The sequence below is a fragment of the Ammospiza caudacuta genome, chromosome 3, assembly GCF_027887145.1.
Source record: "Ammospiza caudacuta isolate bAmmCau1 chromosome 3, bAmmCau1.pri, whole genome shotgun sequence".
In the NCBI taxonomy this organism is placed as follows: domain Eukaryota; kingdom Metazoa; phylum Chordata; class Aves; order Passeriformes; family Passerellidae; genus Ammospiza; species Ammospiza caudacuta.
In genome coordinates this window covers 3,888,622-3,906,000 of record NC_080595.1, presented here as the reverse complement: position 1 = coordinate 3,906,000, position 17,379 = coordinate 3,888,622, and the positions used below count along the sequence as shown (strand labels likewise).

Genomic DNA, 17,379 nt, shown 5'->3' with positions numbered 1-17,379 from the left:
AGTTTGTTTTGGGGTTTGTTATTCCTGTGGGTCCCACCTAGAACGTGCTCACCTCAGTGTGATCAGGCCCTGTCCCAAAGACAAGGATGCAGGATGGAAATGCATAAACTCCTGGCACTGGTTTGATCCCCTTTAATGGGAGGAAGGGGAGTTTGTTGGGCATGAAGCCAAGCCAAGTGCTTTTGACAAATAAACTGAAAATCTACAACAAGCTCCACAACTGATGAAGGTTTTTGGCACAGCCCTAACTCAGTTACAGTGTCCTGCCTTAACATTTCAGGACTGCCTCCATGAGAGATGCCTTTTGCTTTTTGGATAGTCCTCTCTGATGGGGTGCTGGGGCACTGGGAGGGTTTGGGAATTGCAGGATTGCACTTAGGAGAGAGGTGAGAACTCACAGCTATAAGTGTGACACCTCTGCTGTCTTTGCTGAGGAGCCCTGGCCTTGTCTCAGGCTTTATTCTCTCCTCCTGCCACATTTTTCTTCTTTTTCCTCTCTGCTTTCAATATCTTTTCTTCTCCCCCTTTTCTGCTTATGTGCCACTCACAGAAAGGCACTGACACATTTGTCGACACCTCTCCAGACAAATCATTCTGTTCCTCTGTCACTTAGATGTGGTGCTTTTCCAATTTCTTTTGCTTTGCTTGTCTCCCTCCATATGTATTAGTTTTCTTTTCAAAACCCCATAGACCTCTAATGTAAAGGTTTTATTAATATTTAGTGGCAAGGGCATTTCCAAAGCAAATGGTTTTAAGTGCTGCCACCTCTGTTCAAATGGAACCTGAGTTTCAGCTCACTCTGCTGTACCAAAGGGTTCCTCTGTCAGGGGAATTGCAGTACCACCACTGAGTCAACATTTTAGTTTGGTCAAGTAATAGAAAAGATATAAAAATGGAATATTCACTTAAGCCTGTTAATGTCTCTTGCTGTGCTGCACAGTTGTGACCGTGTTCACAGGGGTCTTAGGATGAGGGAAGAGATGAGGATCTGACTCCATGTTTCAGAAGGCTGATTTATTATTTTATGATATATATTATACAAAAACTATACTAAAAGAATAGAAGAAAGGATTTCATCAGAAGGCCAGCTAAGAATAGCAATAGAAAGAATGATAACAAAGGTTTGTGTCTCGGACAGAGAGTCTGAGCCAGCTGACTGTGATTGGCCATTAATTAGAAACAACCACACGAGACCAATCCCAGATGCACCTGTTACATTCCACAGCAGCAGATAATCAATGTTTGCATTTTGTTCCTGAGGCCTCTGAGCTTCTCAGGAGAAAAAGTCCTAAGGAAAGGATTTTCCAGAAAATATCATGGTTACGCACAGTGGTTGAGAAGGTGGCTCAGAGAATAGGAGGGGGTTTCAGAGTTACAGGGAGTTGTAGGTTGCAGGTTTGGTGAGATCTGTTCTTTTGCTGTTGTTGTTCTGTTTTTCTTCTCTCCAGTAACAAGATATGATCCAGACCCTTTCAGTTTCTGGCCACAAACAGGACTTTTGAGCAAGAAAGCAGATCCTTCCCAAGATTTATGGCACACAGCTGGGTGTTCTGTTGGGAATGCCAGACTGTGCTGAGGGGTGAGCAGCTCGCCCTGGTGCTCCTCAAACACTGCTGAGGGCAAGGCTGTGTGCCAGCAGGGCCTGGGGGCTGCAGGGCTTGGGCAAGAACGTTTCTGCTTTGCTGGATGGAGTTCAGGCCAGAGCAGCTCCCCCTGGGCTGAGGCAGGAGCAGCACATGGCTCTGGCAGTGCCTTCTGCTGACTCAAAGCACACCTGGAGCTTCAGCACCGCTGGGACCAGGCTGTGCAGCTGCCATGGAGAAGGGAAAGTGCAGCATCAGCAGTGCTCTGACCACCTCCAGCGTGCTGATCCTGGCTGCAGGACAGGTGCCCACCAAAGCTGCTCCATCACTGCCTTCCTAGCTGGGCAGGGGGAGAAAACACAGCAGGAGGCTCATGGGTTGAGGTAAGGACAGGGACAGGTCACTCCCCTGTTACTGTCATGGGCAGAACAGGCTTGGCCTGGAGAGTTTAATTCATTACCACTCTAAACAGAGCAGGATAATGAGGAATAGAAACTAAATCTTAAAACACCTTTCCCTCACCCCTCCCTTCTTCCCTGGCTCAGCTTTACTCCTGATTTTCTCTATCTCCTCCCCATCAGCAGTGCAGGGTGGACAGGGCATTTTTTCCTCCTTAAATATGGATCTCATGTGCACTGAGCTGCAGGGCTGGGAACTGGGAAGCCATCCCTAAAGCCTCCCCATTACTAAAACCCTAAATCTTCCCCTACCACTCAAATCCTGTCACACCAGGACATAACACCTATGGTGCTGCAATGAAGATGCTCAGAGATAATCAATAAAACATGTAGGGATCAAAGATTGGATTTGGATCCCAGCTGCAGCTCCCTGGGCTGTGACAGCCCTGTTATGTCAGGGAGTAACTTTAGAGGCCTGGAAAGAGGAATGTCCTCCCAGGCTTGCTGTGGTGCTTGACTGCTCCCTGTGTCTTGTGCTGAGGGAAGCCAGAGCAGGATCTGGCATGCACACATCAATTAGCTGCAGATATCCCTGAGTTTTTGTAGGGATGGTATTTCAGGGCTGATCAGCTCAGCTGAAATGCTCTGGCAATGTGGACATCTGTCATACAATGACAGTGGATGCATTTGCAATGGACAAACTTGGCAAGTCACCCAATTTAAATTGCTTCAGTTCTTATTTGTTTCACAGGAGGAGGAGGAGGAGACTTTTCCCCTTCCAGCTCTTTGTCCTTGTAATTCAGCTTTCCCTTTCCATTGCCAGGATGCTCAAAGTGCCAGTGGGGCTGGAGCTGGGCTGCAGGGAGTGAGCTCCTCAGCACAGGAGCAGGAGGCAGTGCTGGGCTGGGCTGAGCTGGAGCCCTTCTGCTCCCTCTCACCGGGGCTCTGCTGCCTCTGTTTCCTCAGTCTTGCTTTTCAAAGGCTTCTGCTCCTTTTCCATCTCTTTTTGCTGTATTTCTCTCACTTGCACTGTTGCTTCAGCCCCTTTTTGGGGGGTTTGCATCCTTGTTAGTCCATTCCAGTCCTGGCATGTTAAACTGGGAAATGACTCTTAGGCACAATTTACTTTATTTTTAACCTCTTCCAACATTTCCATTTCCTTCTTTCTTTCCCCTTCCATTAGATTATCACATTTTACTTCAACCCATTTCCAAATCTTTCCAAAACCTTCCACTGAGGTCTGTTTTTTTTTTTTATTTTCCCTTTTCATGGTATTTTTAAATTATAATTCTAATTAGAAGATGGGAACTGTTTGGTTAGTGTTTTTTTCCTAAAATCTCTGTCACTCAGAGTCCCATAGTGTTTATCTCCTGCCTTCCTTAGCATGTAGAATAGAGAATCCTTCAACCAAAATGTAATTAAAAGCCATTGAACAAACTGATATTTCCTAATCATGTCATCAAATATTTGCTGAAACAAAATGAATTAAGAGCACCCACCCACCCAGTTCCTTCATGTGCCCCCATCCCCAGTGTAAATTAACAGGCCTAAATTAATTAATAAAGGGCTCCAGTTCCCAGCACTGAGGTTCTGGGCAGAGACTTTATCTCAGGGTGTCCATTGTGCTTCACAGGGGAGGGCTGGAAGACAAGAGCTCAGGAGCTTCAACTACTGAGACACAAATTCAAGAAAAACTTGGTGTACAGAGAGTTGCAGCTCTCAGAGGACAGACAGTGCCTTTTTCCAGTTATAACTCTAAAAGTCTGGAATTATTTTGTCCTTAGGATTTTCTAGTAGACTCTACAGAATCTTCTGGATTTTACATGTGTGGCCTCCAAAGTTTGGAGAACATTTTTCTCTTTCCTGCTCATTATCAAAGGAGGTTTCTGAAGGGCCTGCTGGAAATGGCTGTTTCTGAGGGGTGAAGCACACTCAAAGATCTGAGTGTGCCTTCAAGCCACTGTGAGAGTGTGTGGATTTTGGCAGCAGGTTCCTGCTGAGGTCTTTGAGGACAGGTGAAAAAGTGCAGCATTTGAAGATTATGTATTTTAATTGACAAAAATGTTCCCTTAAAAATGTCACTTTTCTTTAGTGTGTTATTAATCCAGCAGAGCAACATGCTGCAGTTATTGCTTTCTGCTTTTCCTTCTCCTGCCTGTTTGAAACAAGCTGACAAACACAGTCTGTGTTTGCTTTGAGCTGTACAGGGAAATTGAGGGCTGGAGAAATCAGGAAAAAAAGCTTTCAAAATCAGGTAGTGATTGAACTGGTGTGGCAGCTCCCCAGCAGGAAGGATCTGTTCCCAGTAAAGCACTTGCCTCTGGGATAAGAGGCTGCTGCACAATGAGGTGGGGCTGGATGGTGAGTGCACAGAGCAGTGCCCAGCAGGCAGGAAACTCCTGCTCTCTTGGAAGCTTTGATGGGGTGGCTGTGAGTGTCCTTGGGGCACCATGGACTCCTTTTCCCTTCCTGCCTCTCCCTGCGTGCCAGGCACCTCTGGAGGGGCTGGCACAGGGACTGGGCCGGGCACTGGGCTGGGCACTACAGTGGATTTCATTCATGACTTTCCTTCTCAACAATACAGATTGAAAAAATGAAGCTTTCTACTGACTTAAGTAGAAAAGCTCATGATTAATTCTCTCCATCACAAAATCCACTGTTTTACACAGAGGTCTTTATTCTGACCCTGACCAGGGTACAGTGCAGGGTTTGTGGGAAAATGGCCTGAGTAGTAACATTTTGCAGTTAGTGTGAGTGAAATTCTAAATTTCCATTCATCTGGGCTTTTTGTTAGGTGATATTACAGGGCTGAGTCAGATTTCCTGTTCTTTATTCACCAGAGTCACATTTTGGCATTAGATATTTTGTAGATTTACTTCTAACAGCAAATGGATCTGTGCATTCAGGGATGCTGATCCTTGTGGGAAGCCATACACAGGATGTGGTGTGGGTTTTACCTGCTCTCTGCAGTGGGATGTCCTGCACACAGATCCCTGTAGGCTCAGGAGAGGCACAAGGGCTGGCCAGGACCAGGGGAAGGCTGGTTGTGTGGGATGAGCAAAAATGTCAGTTATTTCTCAGGTGCTGACGTTGTGCAGCGCTGTTTGCTCACAATTACTCCAGATTTTTAAGGTTTCTAGGGCTTTCAGCATTACAGAGCTATGACTTCATCCCTCCTGTCTGATTTGGATCCACTTTCCCAGTTTGTTACTGGATAAGAAAAGGAAAGATCTGCCACAGGGATGATGCTTCCAGTGCCTCAGTGCAGGTGCTGAGTGCAGCTAGGGAGGAGGAGGAGGAGGAGGAAGGGAGCAGATTTCTCTTCCCATCTTCGAGGATCCTGTACTCAGGGCTCTGCAGACCTCAGGTCCTTGTCTCCCAAAGTGCCTTTTCATCCTGCTTTGCTTCCCTGCCTCAGGAACTCCCAGTGCTCCAGCTCACAGGGCCATGCTCAGGCTGGGCATCCCCATCACCCCTGGAAAAATCTTCCTCCAGGGGAGGCAGAAGCTTTGCTGGCCTCACCTGAAATGAGAAATCCCTGAGCTGGGGAAGGGCCTTCAGGGCTGCAAAATCTGCCTCACTTTTTAAAGAAAACTTCTGTCTCTTATCAAGGACAGAGGGAGGAAGGAGAAGGATGTCCACAGGGGAAATATTAATTTTCAGTCTCCTACCAACATGTGCTGGTTGCTGGAAGCATTGTGTTCACAAGTTTCTCTTTCTCATGAAAGGAGACAAAATGTGCTACATATGGCAGGGAAGAGGCTGTGGAACACAACTGCCTGGAGGAAGGCTTGAACTCTGAGAGCAGCAGCACTTGCAGGAGCTTTGGGTTTTATTGTGTTCAGGAGGCTTTACATGTGTAGTCTGTTCTTATTTTCTCTGCATTTCAATGGCAACATTTCTATTTTCATTCAAAACTGACCAAAATCTTTGCTGCCTCTGGAGTTAGTCAAGAAACAGAATACCTTTATTGGTAAAAGCTCCAAAGCTGACAGACTGAATTTATCCTAACCCAATCTGCTTTATTACCCCTTTTCCTTCAACTTTCATTTCCTTTCTCAAAGTACAGCATTAAGTCTGGCCAGTCACTTACAGATCTGTAAATCCTTCCCAGAGCAAAGTGAGTCCTAAAACCCCTCCATGCCTCACAGCAAACTGCTCCTGTCCCTGCTGGGGATGGTTTCAGGATGCTGCTGCTGCCAGCCTGGTTATCCCATCCATTGGTGCCCACTCTGATGGGTTACATGGATCCTGGGCTTGGCAGGAGGACAGGTTTGTCTAGGAAATGAGGTTTCAGATTCAGGCTTAATGTACCTTTCCTATGGCTTTAGCATATGCAGCATTCTGAGGTTAGGTGGTTTTTAAAGGTATTTAAATTTTGTAGGGTTTTTTAAAGAATATGTGAGGTCGAGTCCAGATGACTGTGGGGGTGGAGTTGATGTGTTGGGTGGCTGGGAGGGTTCTCTCTGCCCCTTGGCACTGCTCTGAGCCTGCACTGTTCCTTACAGTGGCCTTAGCATATCCCAAGAGCATCAGGACTGTGTTATTTTCCAATGAATTTTCAGGCAGACTGGATCTGTGAAGTTCAGCCTCGTGTCTTTGCTCTGTGCCCTTTTTCTCCCACACTCCCTTTCATCTTTTCCTATTGTTTAGATTAGAGACCCCCCAAAGCTCTGCCCTGTGCCGTGTGCTTGCTCAGCAGGGCAAGTGGCTGCACAGGGGACACCGATCCTCAGCAGAGGCCCCTTCCACTGTCATTATTTCTCCTTCAGAAACGCATTTCCCACACATTCCAGCAGGAATTACTGCTACATTATTTCTTAATGTTTCCTATGGTGTTTGTTACTCTGTAAGGGAGGAAATTTCCATCCCCCGGTCTGAACCGTTTTGCTTCTTTGTAGCTCTCAATATTTTTTTGCCCAAAGTTGTGCGTGAGGGATGAAAGGGAAGGGAAGGGAAGGGCGGGCTGGGAGCAGCTCGGAGCGGGGCTGGGGCGGGCCCTGCGGCTGCAGCGCTCCCCCCGCTGCCCACGGATGCTGCAGGGGTATTTTTGGCACTCCTCCTGAGCTGCCTGCTTGCTCAGGTTACCTCACTCCAGGAGATGCTTTACATCCTGCAAAGCTGGAGCTGACTGGGCTGGAAGAGTTTAGGTAGCTTGCAGTTTTTAGCAGTGTCCTGAGGAGCCCTTGCAGGTGTCCACTGGGAGGACAAAGCCTCCGAGGTTGTCACTGCAGGGGACAAGTTGACTTCTCTCAGGGCAAGGGGGCCTTGCCTGGAGGAGCCGGAGGCTGGGAAGGAGGGAGCTGGCAGCCTGGAGCTCCTGACTCCTTCCCTGGTCAGCTCGTGTTGCAAACCTCACAGCAACATTCCAAAATATGAGTTCTGTTGAAGGAACAACCTCCAGAATCATGGAGATAAAATTAGACCTTCTAAAAACCTGACAGTGAGGTTGAAATTATCTCTCTAAACTTTGTAGCACTTCTGTGAGGCGATGTACACACACAAGAAATTTTGTTACTATGTCCTGATTTCCCAGGGAGATGCCCTTGAGGGCCACAGCGTGCCAAGCAGTGCCACCCACACTGCCTCAATGGCCCTTGCTTACTGTGGCACAGAAAGAGGGGGGCTTTGCAGTAACACACACCTTCAGCACTTCTCAGCCTTTTGCAAAAGAGCAATAAATGCCTGACATCTGTTTAAATCAGTGACCAAGCCTTTTGTGTATTAAAGAGTGTTTAATTTCTTGCCAAGGATGCCCTTAGGATGCCAGGAGGGGCGGAGGGGAGTCACTGCTCTGCAAACGAGCCAGCCAACGTCACTGCACATGGCTCAGCCTCTCAGCAGTCTGACTCAGTGGTAAATGCTCTGAAGGTAACGCTGCTCCTCTGGTCCAGTCCATGCAAAACGTCCTGTGTGTCCCTCAACACGTGTGTATTGTCCTGGCAACATCCCCGTGGGCACCACCGGGATGTTGCTGTCATCAGTGGGGTTGTTCTTGTGTGTCACTCATTGCATCTGTGGGCTGTGTGTTTCCTGGGCAGGGTCCAGCCCTCTCAGCCATGTTGGTTCCAGCTGTAGCTGCTCTCCATGTTACATTTGTAATTTTTCTTTGAGGCTGGAAGTGGTGTTTTGCAGAATAAGGAAGTCTTTCATTGTTTCATGTTTGTGCTCCAGTGGAATACAAGGGATTCCTGTAACCTGTGCAGAGAGAAAGACTTTAATGCAGAGATAAAGCCAAGGCACACAGTATATTTGTGTTAAAAATAGCAAAGACCACAATCCCAAGGTCAGTGTTGGAACTCCCTTGGGAACAGATGTGTTTTACCCTGAAGTCAGGGCTGGATTGCAGAGGCCTGTGTGACATTGATACACAGCAGTTGACACAAATACTCAGAGGGGTAAAGTTTCAAGTTCTCCCTTCTGTCAGCAGTAAAACTGTTGCAATTAAAGAAACTTAGAAAGTGTTACAAGATTCCAAGGTTTATGGGGTGACCTGAGACAAGAAGTGGCTGAGTTCACTGTCCCACTGCAGCACAGGCACCAGTGGGGTCTGTGTTCCTCTGGAGGGAATAAAACTGAGGGAGAGCTGAGCAGAGTGAGGACTGTGTATTCCTGTCTCCCAGTGCTGGCTCAGTTGTGGTTGTTTGGGGCTTTGGGCACCCCTTCTCTCCTGTGCTTCACTCATTTCTAACCTGCTTTAGGTTCATTGGGTGTTATTCCCCACCTACACAGGTATTGCAGGGACATCCTTGGAGGGGGAGGTTTGTCCTTTTTCTGGAAGGGACTCGTGCAGACATTTGCTCTGGTTTTGAGCTCAGCAGTGCTGTTGACTTAGCTGGACATCCGAGTTCCTGCACAGGGTGATTGTGACATTTGGCTTCACCTCGGTGGAGCCTGAAGAAATGGGTTTGTGCAAGTGAATGGAGCACAAATGACAGCAATCAGATCCCTTCGTGTACCACAGCCCCGGGCATGGCAGCGCCCCCCTGCAGCCACCTCGCTGTTTTCCTGGCATCCCGAGGGGAGAGGCAGCGGGGGATGCCCCAGGAGGGCTCCGTTCTCACCCTTGTAAAACGTTCCCAGCTCCAGGGAGTGCCGGGTTCAGAGTGCTCCAGGTCCTCTCTGCATCTGCCATGTATTTCACCTGCTGCTGCAGAGAACATAAAGCTATGCTGGGTAATTTTGTCGAGAGATCATGTGTCATTATGGAAAAAAGCTTTTTGTAGTTCTCTTAAAATCCCCCTTGGCAAAGGCTCTTCCCTGAAGGGAGCATTTAACAAGGTGCTTTTGACAACCTGTAATAACAGCTGGTCTGTGTAAGTGAAATATTGGAACAACAGCTGATGCTTTGCTTGCTGAAATGGATTGATAAGAAGTACACAGAGTTTACCTCAATGTGATGTGAGAGCTGAGCTGGAAGTTCACCAGGAGGTACTGCAGCAAAGGATATAAATGAGGTGTTGTGTCCAAATGGAGAGTGAGCTGTCAGCTCACAGACTGCCCGACTTCCCCATCCCCAGCCAGGGAGCAGACCCTGCTGTTTCCAGGGGGGACACCTGGCTTTGGTCCCTCCTTTCTGGGCAGTGCACACTCTGCAGGATCAGGTGCAGGAGAGGAACCAACCAGCACCAACAGCCTGCTTTTCTGTGCTAATTTGGCAAATTGGAATTCCTGCAACAAAGAAATTGTCTGTGTTATAAAACCTCGTTGTTAGTGCAGCCACTTGTGCACAGCAAGAAACCTAAAGAGCAGGAATGTGTTTTAAAAGGATATTTCCATTAGGAAACAGAGGAGGGAATTGTTAAAATACTGTTGTCTTCCTGGCTTTGAAAACAATGAAAAAATATTTAAACAATTGTCTGAACTCTCCTTCTGGTGGAGGAAGGGGGGAACAGGAGCAGAGCTTTGGCATGCAGCTGCGTGGCCAAGGCTCTTCCATGACCTGCTGGAAGAAGTTGTTGCCACGTGTGTGTCCCCATGCCTGGGCCACTTGTGTCTGACCAAACTGCCTGTGGTGCTGCACACAGATTTGCTTTGCACTGAGGCAGCTGGGATAATGTGCAGGCTAAGTTTAAGGTGTTTAATTTTACATTCCATATTGAGCCTGGAAACACCTGAAGATACAGAGTAATCTTTGTTTAAATGCTGACAGTATGCCCTTGAAGATTTTATATGGAAATTAAGTGAATTACTGTTTCTGTAATGCAATTACTGTTTCATTAGGAACACTGCAGTGTTAACATGCAGGTTAGTATTGATCAGAAAAATCTATGTGTATAATATATCTGGGATAAAGTAGTGTATGACTCAGCTGACCTGAATTTATCCTTCATAAGAATAAAACTTGGCAAGTGTGATGAAGCCTGACAGCCTCAGTTTCCCCATCTGAACAATGGTCCTTTTATATTTTTCTGCCTGTGATATTCCTTCACAATTTATGGCTAAAACCCCAGTTTGTAAGTTATACATATTTAATAGTAATTCATAAAAATTCTTGTGATGTAAGTAATGCCACTTCCAAAATGCTCAATTTGACATTATCACTTCCTTTGTGTAAATCTCAAATATATACTTGTATCCCACCTTGTCCCTTTGTTCCCCAGCCATTCAGAGCTCTGCTGCTGGCATTGAAATGCTCCCTTTTCCTCTGACTCTTATAATCTGTGCCTGATTGGACTATTGATATATTATTATACTTTTTAAATAGTTGGTTATTTCCTTTCTGGTTTTGTCTTCTCTTACACCCACCCAGCCCACATTAAAAGCACAGGGGATTTGTGATGAACTAATTATAATGTTTCTTTTCTTTTGCATTCTCCTTGCAGTCCCTGCCAGGCTGTAACTCAGTGTTTAGCTGCAGCCTGATGCACTGTGGGTGTTTCACAGGAAACATTTGCCATGGCATCCTTTTGCCTGTGAAAACAGTGGAACGATGACAAGTTTCACTTTGAGCTCCAGAATTTTGAAGTGTGGTGTTGACTGGTACCAAAATGCAATCTGGTACCAAAATATTGCAAAATGCAAATATGGATGTGTAGTTCATGCTGTAGGAATTCTGTAAATGATAGTGCTGTTATTTTACTAAGATAACAGAGGTGGGAATTCTCTCCTCAGGATGTGCAAATGGAATTGGTGCCTCCTCATCAACAACGGATTTGGGAATGGTTTTGCTTTGCATTTATAACCTTGTAGTGCCTTTTGAGAATGTAGCCACATGTGGCAGCAGGTTTGGAGGTAGTTCATGGGGTATTAGAGAGCATGGGGGTAATTCCAAAGCACAGGAATGTCTGGAGGGATGTTATTCCTGATTTTTCTCAGGTTACTGGGAAGTTTTGTTTGTAATTCACTTGGGAAGGGAGGCCAAGGGAAGGTGGGATACACCAGCTGGGATTAGGGGTGTAGCTGGGCAGGAGGGCTCAGGGAGCTGAGAATTCCAGGGGTATTTCCTGGAGTCCCACAGGGCTGGAATGCTGCTGCAGGTGTAATGGCTCTCCCCTGCAGCTGGGTGCAGGCTCCTCCATGGCTGCATCATGAGCCTCTCAGCTGTCCTTTAGCTGAGGTTTCTGCTGAAATTTGGAATTATTTCGAGGGACATTTTGACCCCAACTTGTCACTTGTGCTTAGGACATGGGCTCTCTTGTATGGGCTTGTTGTCCCTTCCTAGCAAGCAGAGGGTCATTCATTTAGTTGGGACAAGGGACTGTGGGAAGAGTCACCCCCTGGTTTGTTACTGTGTCAGCATTAGCTGCATGGTAAATATTGTCTAAATGTTTATTGAGAAGAAAATTTGTTGAAAGTAATAGGTAGGTGCAATGTGCCTTCTCACAAAAGCTGTCCAGGAGATCTTCCTCTCTGCTTGTATCAAGTTAGGAAAATCAGGAACCAGAGGTTGGAAAGAATGGTCAGATCCAGCCTGGCTGTGCCACACACACCCAGTTTGGGAGGTGCCCATTTTTCATGCTCTCACCTCTGCAGTGTTTCACTGCACAGCAAATGTGCCTAAAGCACACATTTTTTATGATGGTGACTTGGGATTTCTGGCTGCAAGATTTTGTCATATGGCAAGTTTGCAGGGTTTGGGTCATGCCCACCCATTGGAATTAAAGACACTTCCCTTTAAAGACTTGACTTTTTTGGCCCTGTGCTTTAGCACTGGAGCCATCTTGCTTCCAATCTAAAATGTTTCTGGTTTTCATGCTTATACTCAAGTTTTCTTCAGCAAAGGCTCAGAGAAACTGAGTTACTTTCCCATCTCTTGCACAGAATCACAGTAGGACCTTGGGTTTGTTCTGCCTTTGCTCATCATCTATAGGAGCTAGCTTTTCAGGATGTCAGCTCCCGGGATCCACCTCCTTTGTTTTTGTTCAGTGCCAGCTAATGCAGAGTCTGTACACTGCTGGACTTTAGGCACTGGTAAAATACAAACAATGAATTATGACAATGGAAAACAGCTTTTACCTTTCTTGACAGTCTCATTGCTGTTGTCCTGGAGATTAGTGGGTGATTTAGTAGCAGTTACAAAAAAATAATCTGAAATTGTGATACAATTGATAGGAATCACCATTCTTGTCTCTTGTGGTCCCTGAGAGGCCTGGGGACATGATACAAACTGCTGTTCTTGTGCTCCTATTCCATCAACCTTTCTGTAAATCATTATAAAATACTTCCCTGAGTGTTGGGGAGTATCACTTCTCTGCCTTTTTAATTCCAGTATTGTAACATGGATGCAAAGCAAAGTGAGGGCAGGAACAATTCCTCTGATTTCGAGGAAGAGCTAGTGGAGTGAACACTTGTAATGCCTTGCTTGATTTTAAGAGAACAAGTAAACCCTTGGAAATAGAGAACTGCTCTGTGGTTTTTAAACTGGAGACATTTAGACACCTCTGGATGGATCTTTGTGCTTCTGAATCACATCCTGCAGGAGATGTGGTTGGGGAAATTGTTGGACAGAGTTTCTGTTGAGGTCTGCAAACACCCTCAGTCTTGTGTGTGGAACGTGAAGTATCCCAGTGATGCACTTGCCAGTTCATGTGTCCCTGTTTTTAGTCATTTTTACCTGGCAGCATGTGCTTTCTGTGTTCAGAAGCAATGTTGTGTCCCTTGAGAGGCAGTCTCTGCTCCTGTGTGTGTCCTGCCCTGTGTCCCAGCTGTGCTGCATGGTGTGTGTGGCATTCCAGATGCATGTCCATAGGAACACCGGTGCTCCTTCCCTGGGAATAATAACTGAGCTCTCTTTCCATCCCTCCCTCTAGGTTGTGTGGAGGAAACTTGGAGATGCTGCAGGGTCGTGCCCTGGAATTAGACAGCACTTGTCAGGAAATCAGTACAAAGGACCCATGTAAGAGGCCCTGAGCACATCCTCTCTCTGAAGAGCACGGCCTCACTGCCCAGGAGAGGGGAAGCACCGCCTGCGTCCGCCCAATCCCCATCTGAGCACGGGGTCTGCCCTGCAAGAGACTGCTGGAAAGGGGGGACATTCTGCACAGGGGCCTGCCAGGGAGCTGTGTGGCACTGTCCCCCAATCCTGCTGTTCCAATAGCCCAGCTAACGAAGCTCTGCGCCCTCACTGCAACACTCCACCCTTAGAAGCACTGAGGTATTGCCATCCTAACCAAAAGATATTTGGGATTCTGCAGGCGTTACGCGAAATAAGTTTTATTTTCGTTAGTTACAGTGAATCTCTGATAGGTCTGAACGAGTTTTCCACTGGATTTAAGAGAGGTTTTCAGCAGACTGGAGAGACACTGATAAACTGTGCCTTTGGTCTCCGCAGGTTTGAGGAAGTCGCTTCTTAGTAACTCACACTTCAGTCTGTAAAGGATCCGTTAATGGTGCTTAGGCAATTTCCAGGTGATTTTTTTGCTTTGGTAGAATACCTGCCTTTGGAGGTGCTAAAAGACCATAAAGTCCTAACCAGCCGGTAGTGTAGCATAACTACAGTACTTGTAGTGATCCACAATTTCTTTCTAAATGAAAGTCAAGATAGCTTTCTTTTTGATGCACATCTTCTGAAGAGGTGTAAGGTGTTTAATGAACGGCCCTTTAATGAACAGAATACTTAGGCATCATTATCACAGGTCTCAAGTCAGGATTTCCATTAGAATTTATTTTGGAAATTATATCCCAATTGTCAGGATGCTAATTTCTACTATTTAATTTAGAGACATGCTGGTTTGTTTAACAAAAGCCTACAAGGATCTAAAAGATTGCACTGCATTATTAAAAAAAAAGCTTTTCTTGCCACTGTAGCATTCTTTCAAAGAAAAAGGTTTTATTATCCTCAGAGCATGCCTTCCATTATTATGAGGCAGAAAGCTCTTGTTCAGATTGCCTGAGATTTGACCAGACGGCGCCCTAGATGTGCTTAGTTTATTTTTATCTCTGTGTATGATCCTAGTTGTGTGTATTGAATTACAACGATAGATATTTTGTGTATATCTTAAAGCAATGATAGTTTCATGTATGAATGTGCAACAGGCTTGTGACTGAATGCTGTTGCTTAACTTTTTACCATAGCTGAGTATCAAAAAGACTAATAAAAATTAATTAAAAAAAAAATAGGAATGCAACAATTCCTGGGTTTCTGGTTTGTTCTTGGTTACTGAGATTTGAGCCAAAGTCAGAACCTCTGTTTTTCTGAGCTTGGACTGTATCCGTGGGCTATCTGCAGTGAAATGTAGCTCTGTTGCTGTACAATCTTTTGTTATATAGGAGTATGATGTAAATCTGCTATCTGTCTTCAGAAAAAGTGTGTTCATTTGCAGCAGTAATTCTGTTGGTTTCTGTTGTTATTTTCACTTGATACCATTCAATGTAAGGCCTCTGATCCAGCGTTGCTTTCTTGGGAAAACTCCCTTTCACTGCTTCTCCTTGAGTTGGAAGTGCAGAATCCAGCCTTCTGTTTTGACCCATTGCCCTCCTGCGTGGTTTCTGATATAACCCCAGCCCAGCCAGAGATCTGTTCTCTTCCCAGGTTGTTTTCTGCTCTATATTGTTTGCAGAGTTCAATTTCAATTGTTGTATTCCTATCTCTGTATGTATGAACAGCTGTATCACCTGTACTTGTGCCTGCACTCTGGGTGTGCAGGGGCCAAGAGAGGGACCCTGGTCTTTTGACACTACACTTGTGTAAATTTTGATACTGTATTAAAACTATTTTTTTACAGTTCTGCATACGATGGGGTATCAAGTATTGTGTTCATCTTAGCAATGGTAATAAATTATAGAATCCCACCCTTGTTTTCTCTCCTTTACTGACTGAAGCTCTGAGCTGCTTGGGCTTACAGGCAGGAGCCATTGAAAATGCTTGGCTGAGAAATTAGCAGCACACTGTGCAGTTTTCTTCATTTTCTTGCCAGGTGTCTTAAAAAAATCCCAGCAATGTGAAGTTGCTTCTCTGTTTTCTGCTTAACAAGAAATAGCTGTGGGTAATTGTGCACAGGTGCAACTCGTTCAGTCCTCAGCTGTGCTGTGTTTGCAGCCCCAGGACAGTTGGGCTGCTTCTTTCTTCCTGCCCTCCTCACAGAGCAGTTTTGGGGTGCAGTCAGGAGAATGTGGAGCTCCTGGAGTCTTCTTGTTCAGGTAAGGGGGTGCTGGTGGGGCTGGCAGTGTCCTGTAGTGTGTTGGTGGCCTTGTGTGTCACCACGTCCCTGTCCCAGGATGGGCTCGTGTGGGCCAGGGGAAAGGGCTGGCTCTTGGTGCAAAGCAGAGAACTTTCACTGAGTTTTCTGGAGAAAGGAGATACTTAGTACAATCAATATCTCTGAGCTAATAAATCCCATGGGAACTCCTTAAAATGCACCTTCCTAAGAGGAGAAAGTGGGCAGTGTGTGGAGAAGGGGGTCAGGGCTCTTGGGAGAGTCTGTAGCCTGCTGAAATGCCTCTGTGCTAATGAATAAAAATTGCTGTAGTTCTTGGGGACCTTCAGCTCCTCTGTCTTGCTCCCTGCCCCTGTGGTTAAGCCTTTTTCAGTGAAATGCAACTGTGCCAAGCCTCGTGGACTCTTTGTGTGGCTGTTTTTAGCAGAATTCTGCTCTGGCTGAAGATGTTGTTACAGGGCCTTTCCCAGGATCTGAGCTGAGCCTGAATGAACTATAAATTCATTGTGCAAGTGAATTTTAAATAGCACTTGTGTAGTGGATGTATGGAGTGGATATTACCTTCTGTACTGCAGGAAAGCTGCTTTGCTGAAGGGTTAGAAGGTAAAGAATGGCACTTTGTTTTCAGCAAGTGGCTGATTTCAGTGGAGCCTGTTCCCCAAAGGCTGCACTTGATGGACGTGTTTATGAACTGGCATGAAGCCAGAGTGCCCTTTGTAATGTTTTGAGCAGAGCCAGCCCAAACAGCCTCTGTGGCCTGGGGACAGTGCCTGGCCCAGTGCTCCTTTGTGCTACCCAAACCTCTCCAACACCAAATGCCCCCCAGGCTCTCTGTGTTGCCTCCCCAACAAATACCAGCCATGCCAGGGCACTGGTTTGTTTAATTCCCCAAATGTTTTTGAAGTAAGTCCCAGGGTGGTGTGAGTTCTTTATACTGATCTCACCACTTTAATAGAGAAGAAAATGACTCAGCCACTTTTTTTCTCCCCACTTTTAAGTGGAAAAAAAGTCTTTATGAGACTGTCTTTTATTTTGAGCAGAATGGGCCAGCAAATGCAGCTGCTGGGTATGGAATGCCAAAATCTGTCTCCACACTTGTGTTTTCCAGGCTCAGGTGAAGCAGCCATGAATGTCCCCAAACCAGCACCAAACTGCAGCTCTGGTCATCCAAGGTCCCCAAGGTAAGAACAGCTGGCTTGATAGCAGCTCTGCCTGGAATGCGTAAATAGAGGCTCTGCATTAATTAATCAAGCAGCAAGCAGGGATTTTCTGGGCTGATTTGTGGTTATGGCACTTTCTAGCACGTGCAGGAGAGGATTGGGAGGTGGTGTTTGCCAGAGCTGGCAACTCGGGTCTGATGTGTGCAATACTGGGGATGAGGGGGAAGGGGAACTGCCAAAGGAGGAATGAGCAAATCCTCTTGCTTGGAATCACTCTTTTCTTAAAGAAATACCTCCTTCCCCTCCTGCTTGGTGGCTCCAGACTCCTCCTATTTGGTTGGGGTTTTTTAAATCCCAGAAATAGCATGGAATGGTTGAGGTTTTCAATGTGTGGAAGGTCAGAGGAGGGGAAGGCTTAGCAAGGCTGTGGGATTTGTAAGGGTCAAGCAAAGCAGAGATGGTAGTGTGAAGGGAAATGAACTTTTGAATACTCTTACATAAATAAAAATATGACTGTGTTTTAAAAGCTTAAGATAACATAGACCAGAGATAGAAACCTTACTTGAATCTTCCTTAACTGTGGAAGCTCAGACAGTTCTGTGTGAGTAATCCTGAAATTGAGAAATATTGGTGGGGATGG

General features: G+C 46.0%; 1 protein-coding gene across 2 annotated transcripts in view; it reads left to right on the top strand.

Annotated features, from left to right (window-relative positions):
- Positions 1 to 15,184, top strand: part of CCDC85A (coiled-coil domain containing 85A) — a 162,556-nt gene extending 147,372 nt beyond the window's left edge. The window contains exons 6-7 of one of the 2 annotated variants that reach the window (XM_058801735.1): positions 7,733 to 7,852; positions 13,234 to 15,184. In XM_058801735.1, coding sequence (XP_058657718.1) covers positions 7,733 to 7,852; positions 13,234 to 13,323 — 210 coding nt within the window. In that variant the 3' untranslated portion in view covers positions 13,324 to 15,184. The remainder of the gene's footprint in view (positions 1 to 7,732; positions 7,853 to 13,233) is intronic. The other variant, XM_058801736.1, reaches the window with a different exon arrangement.
- Positions 15,185 to 17,379: the final 2,195 nt, after the last annotated feature.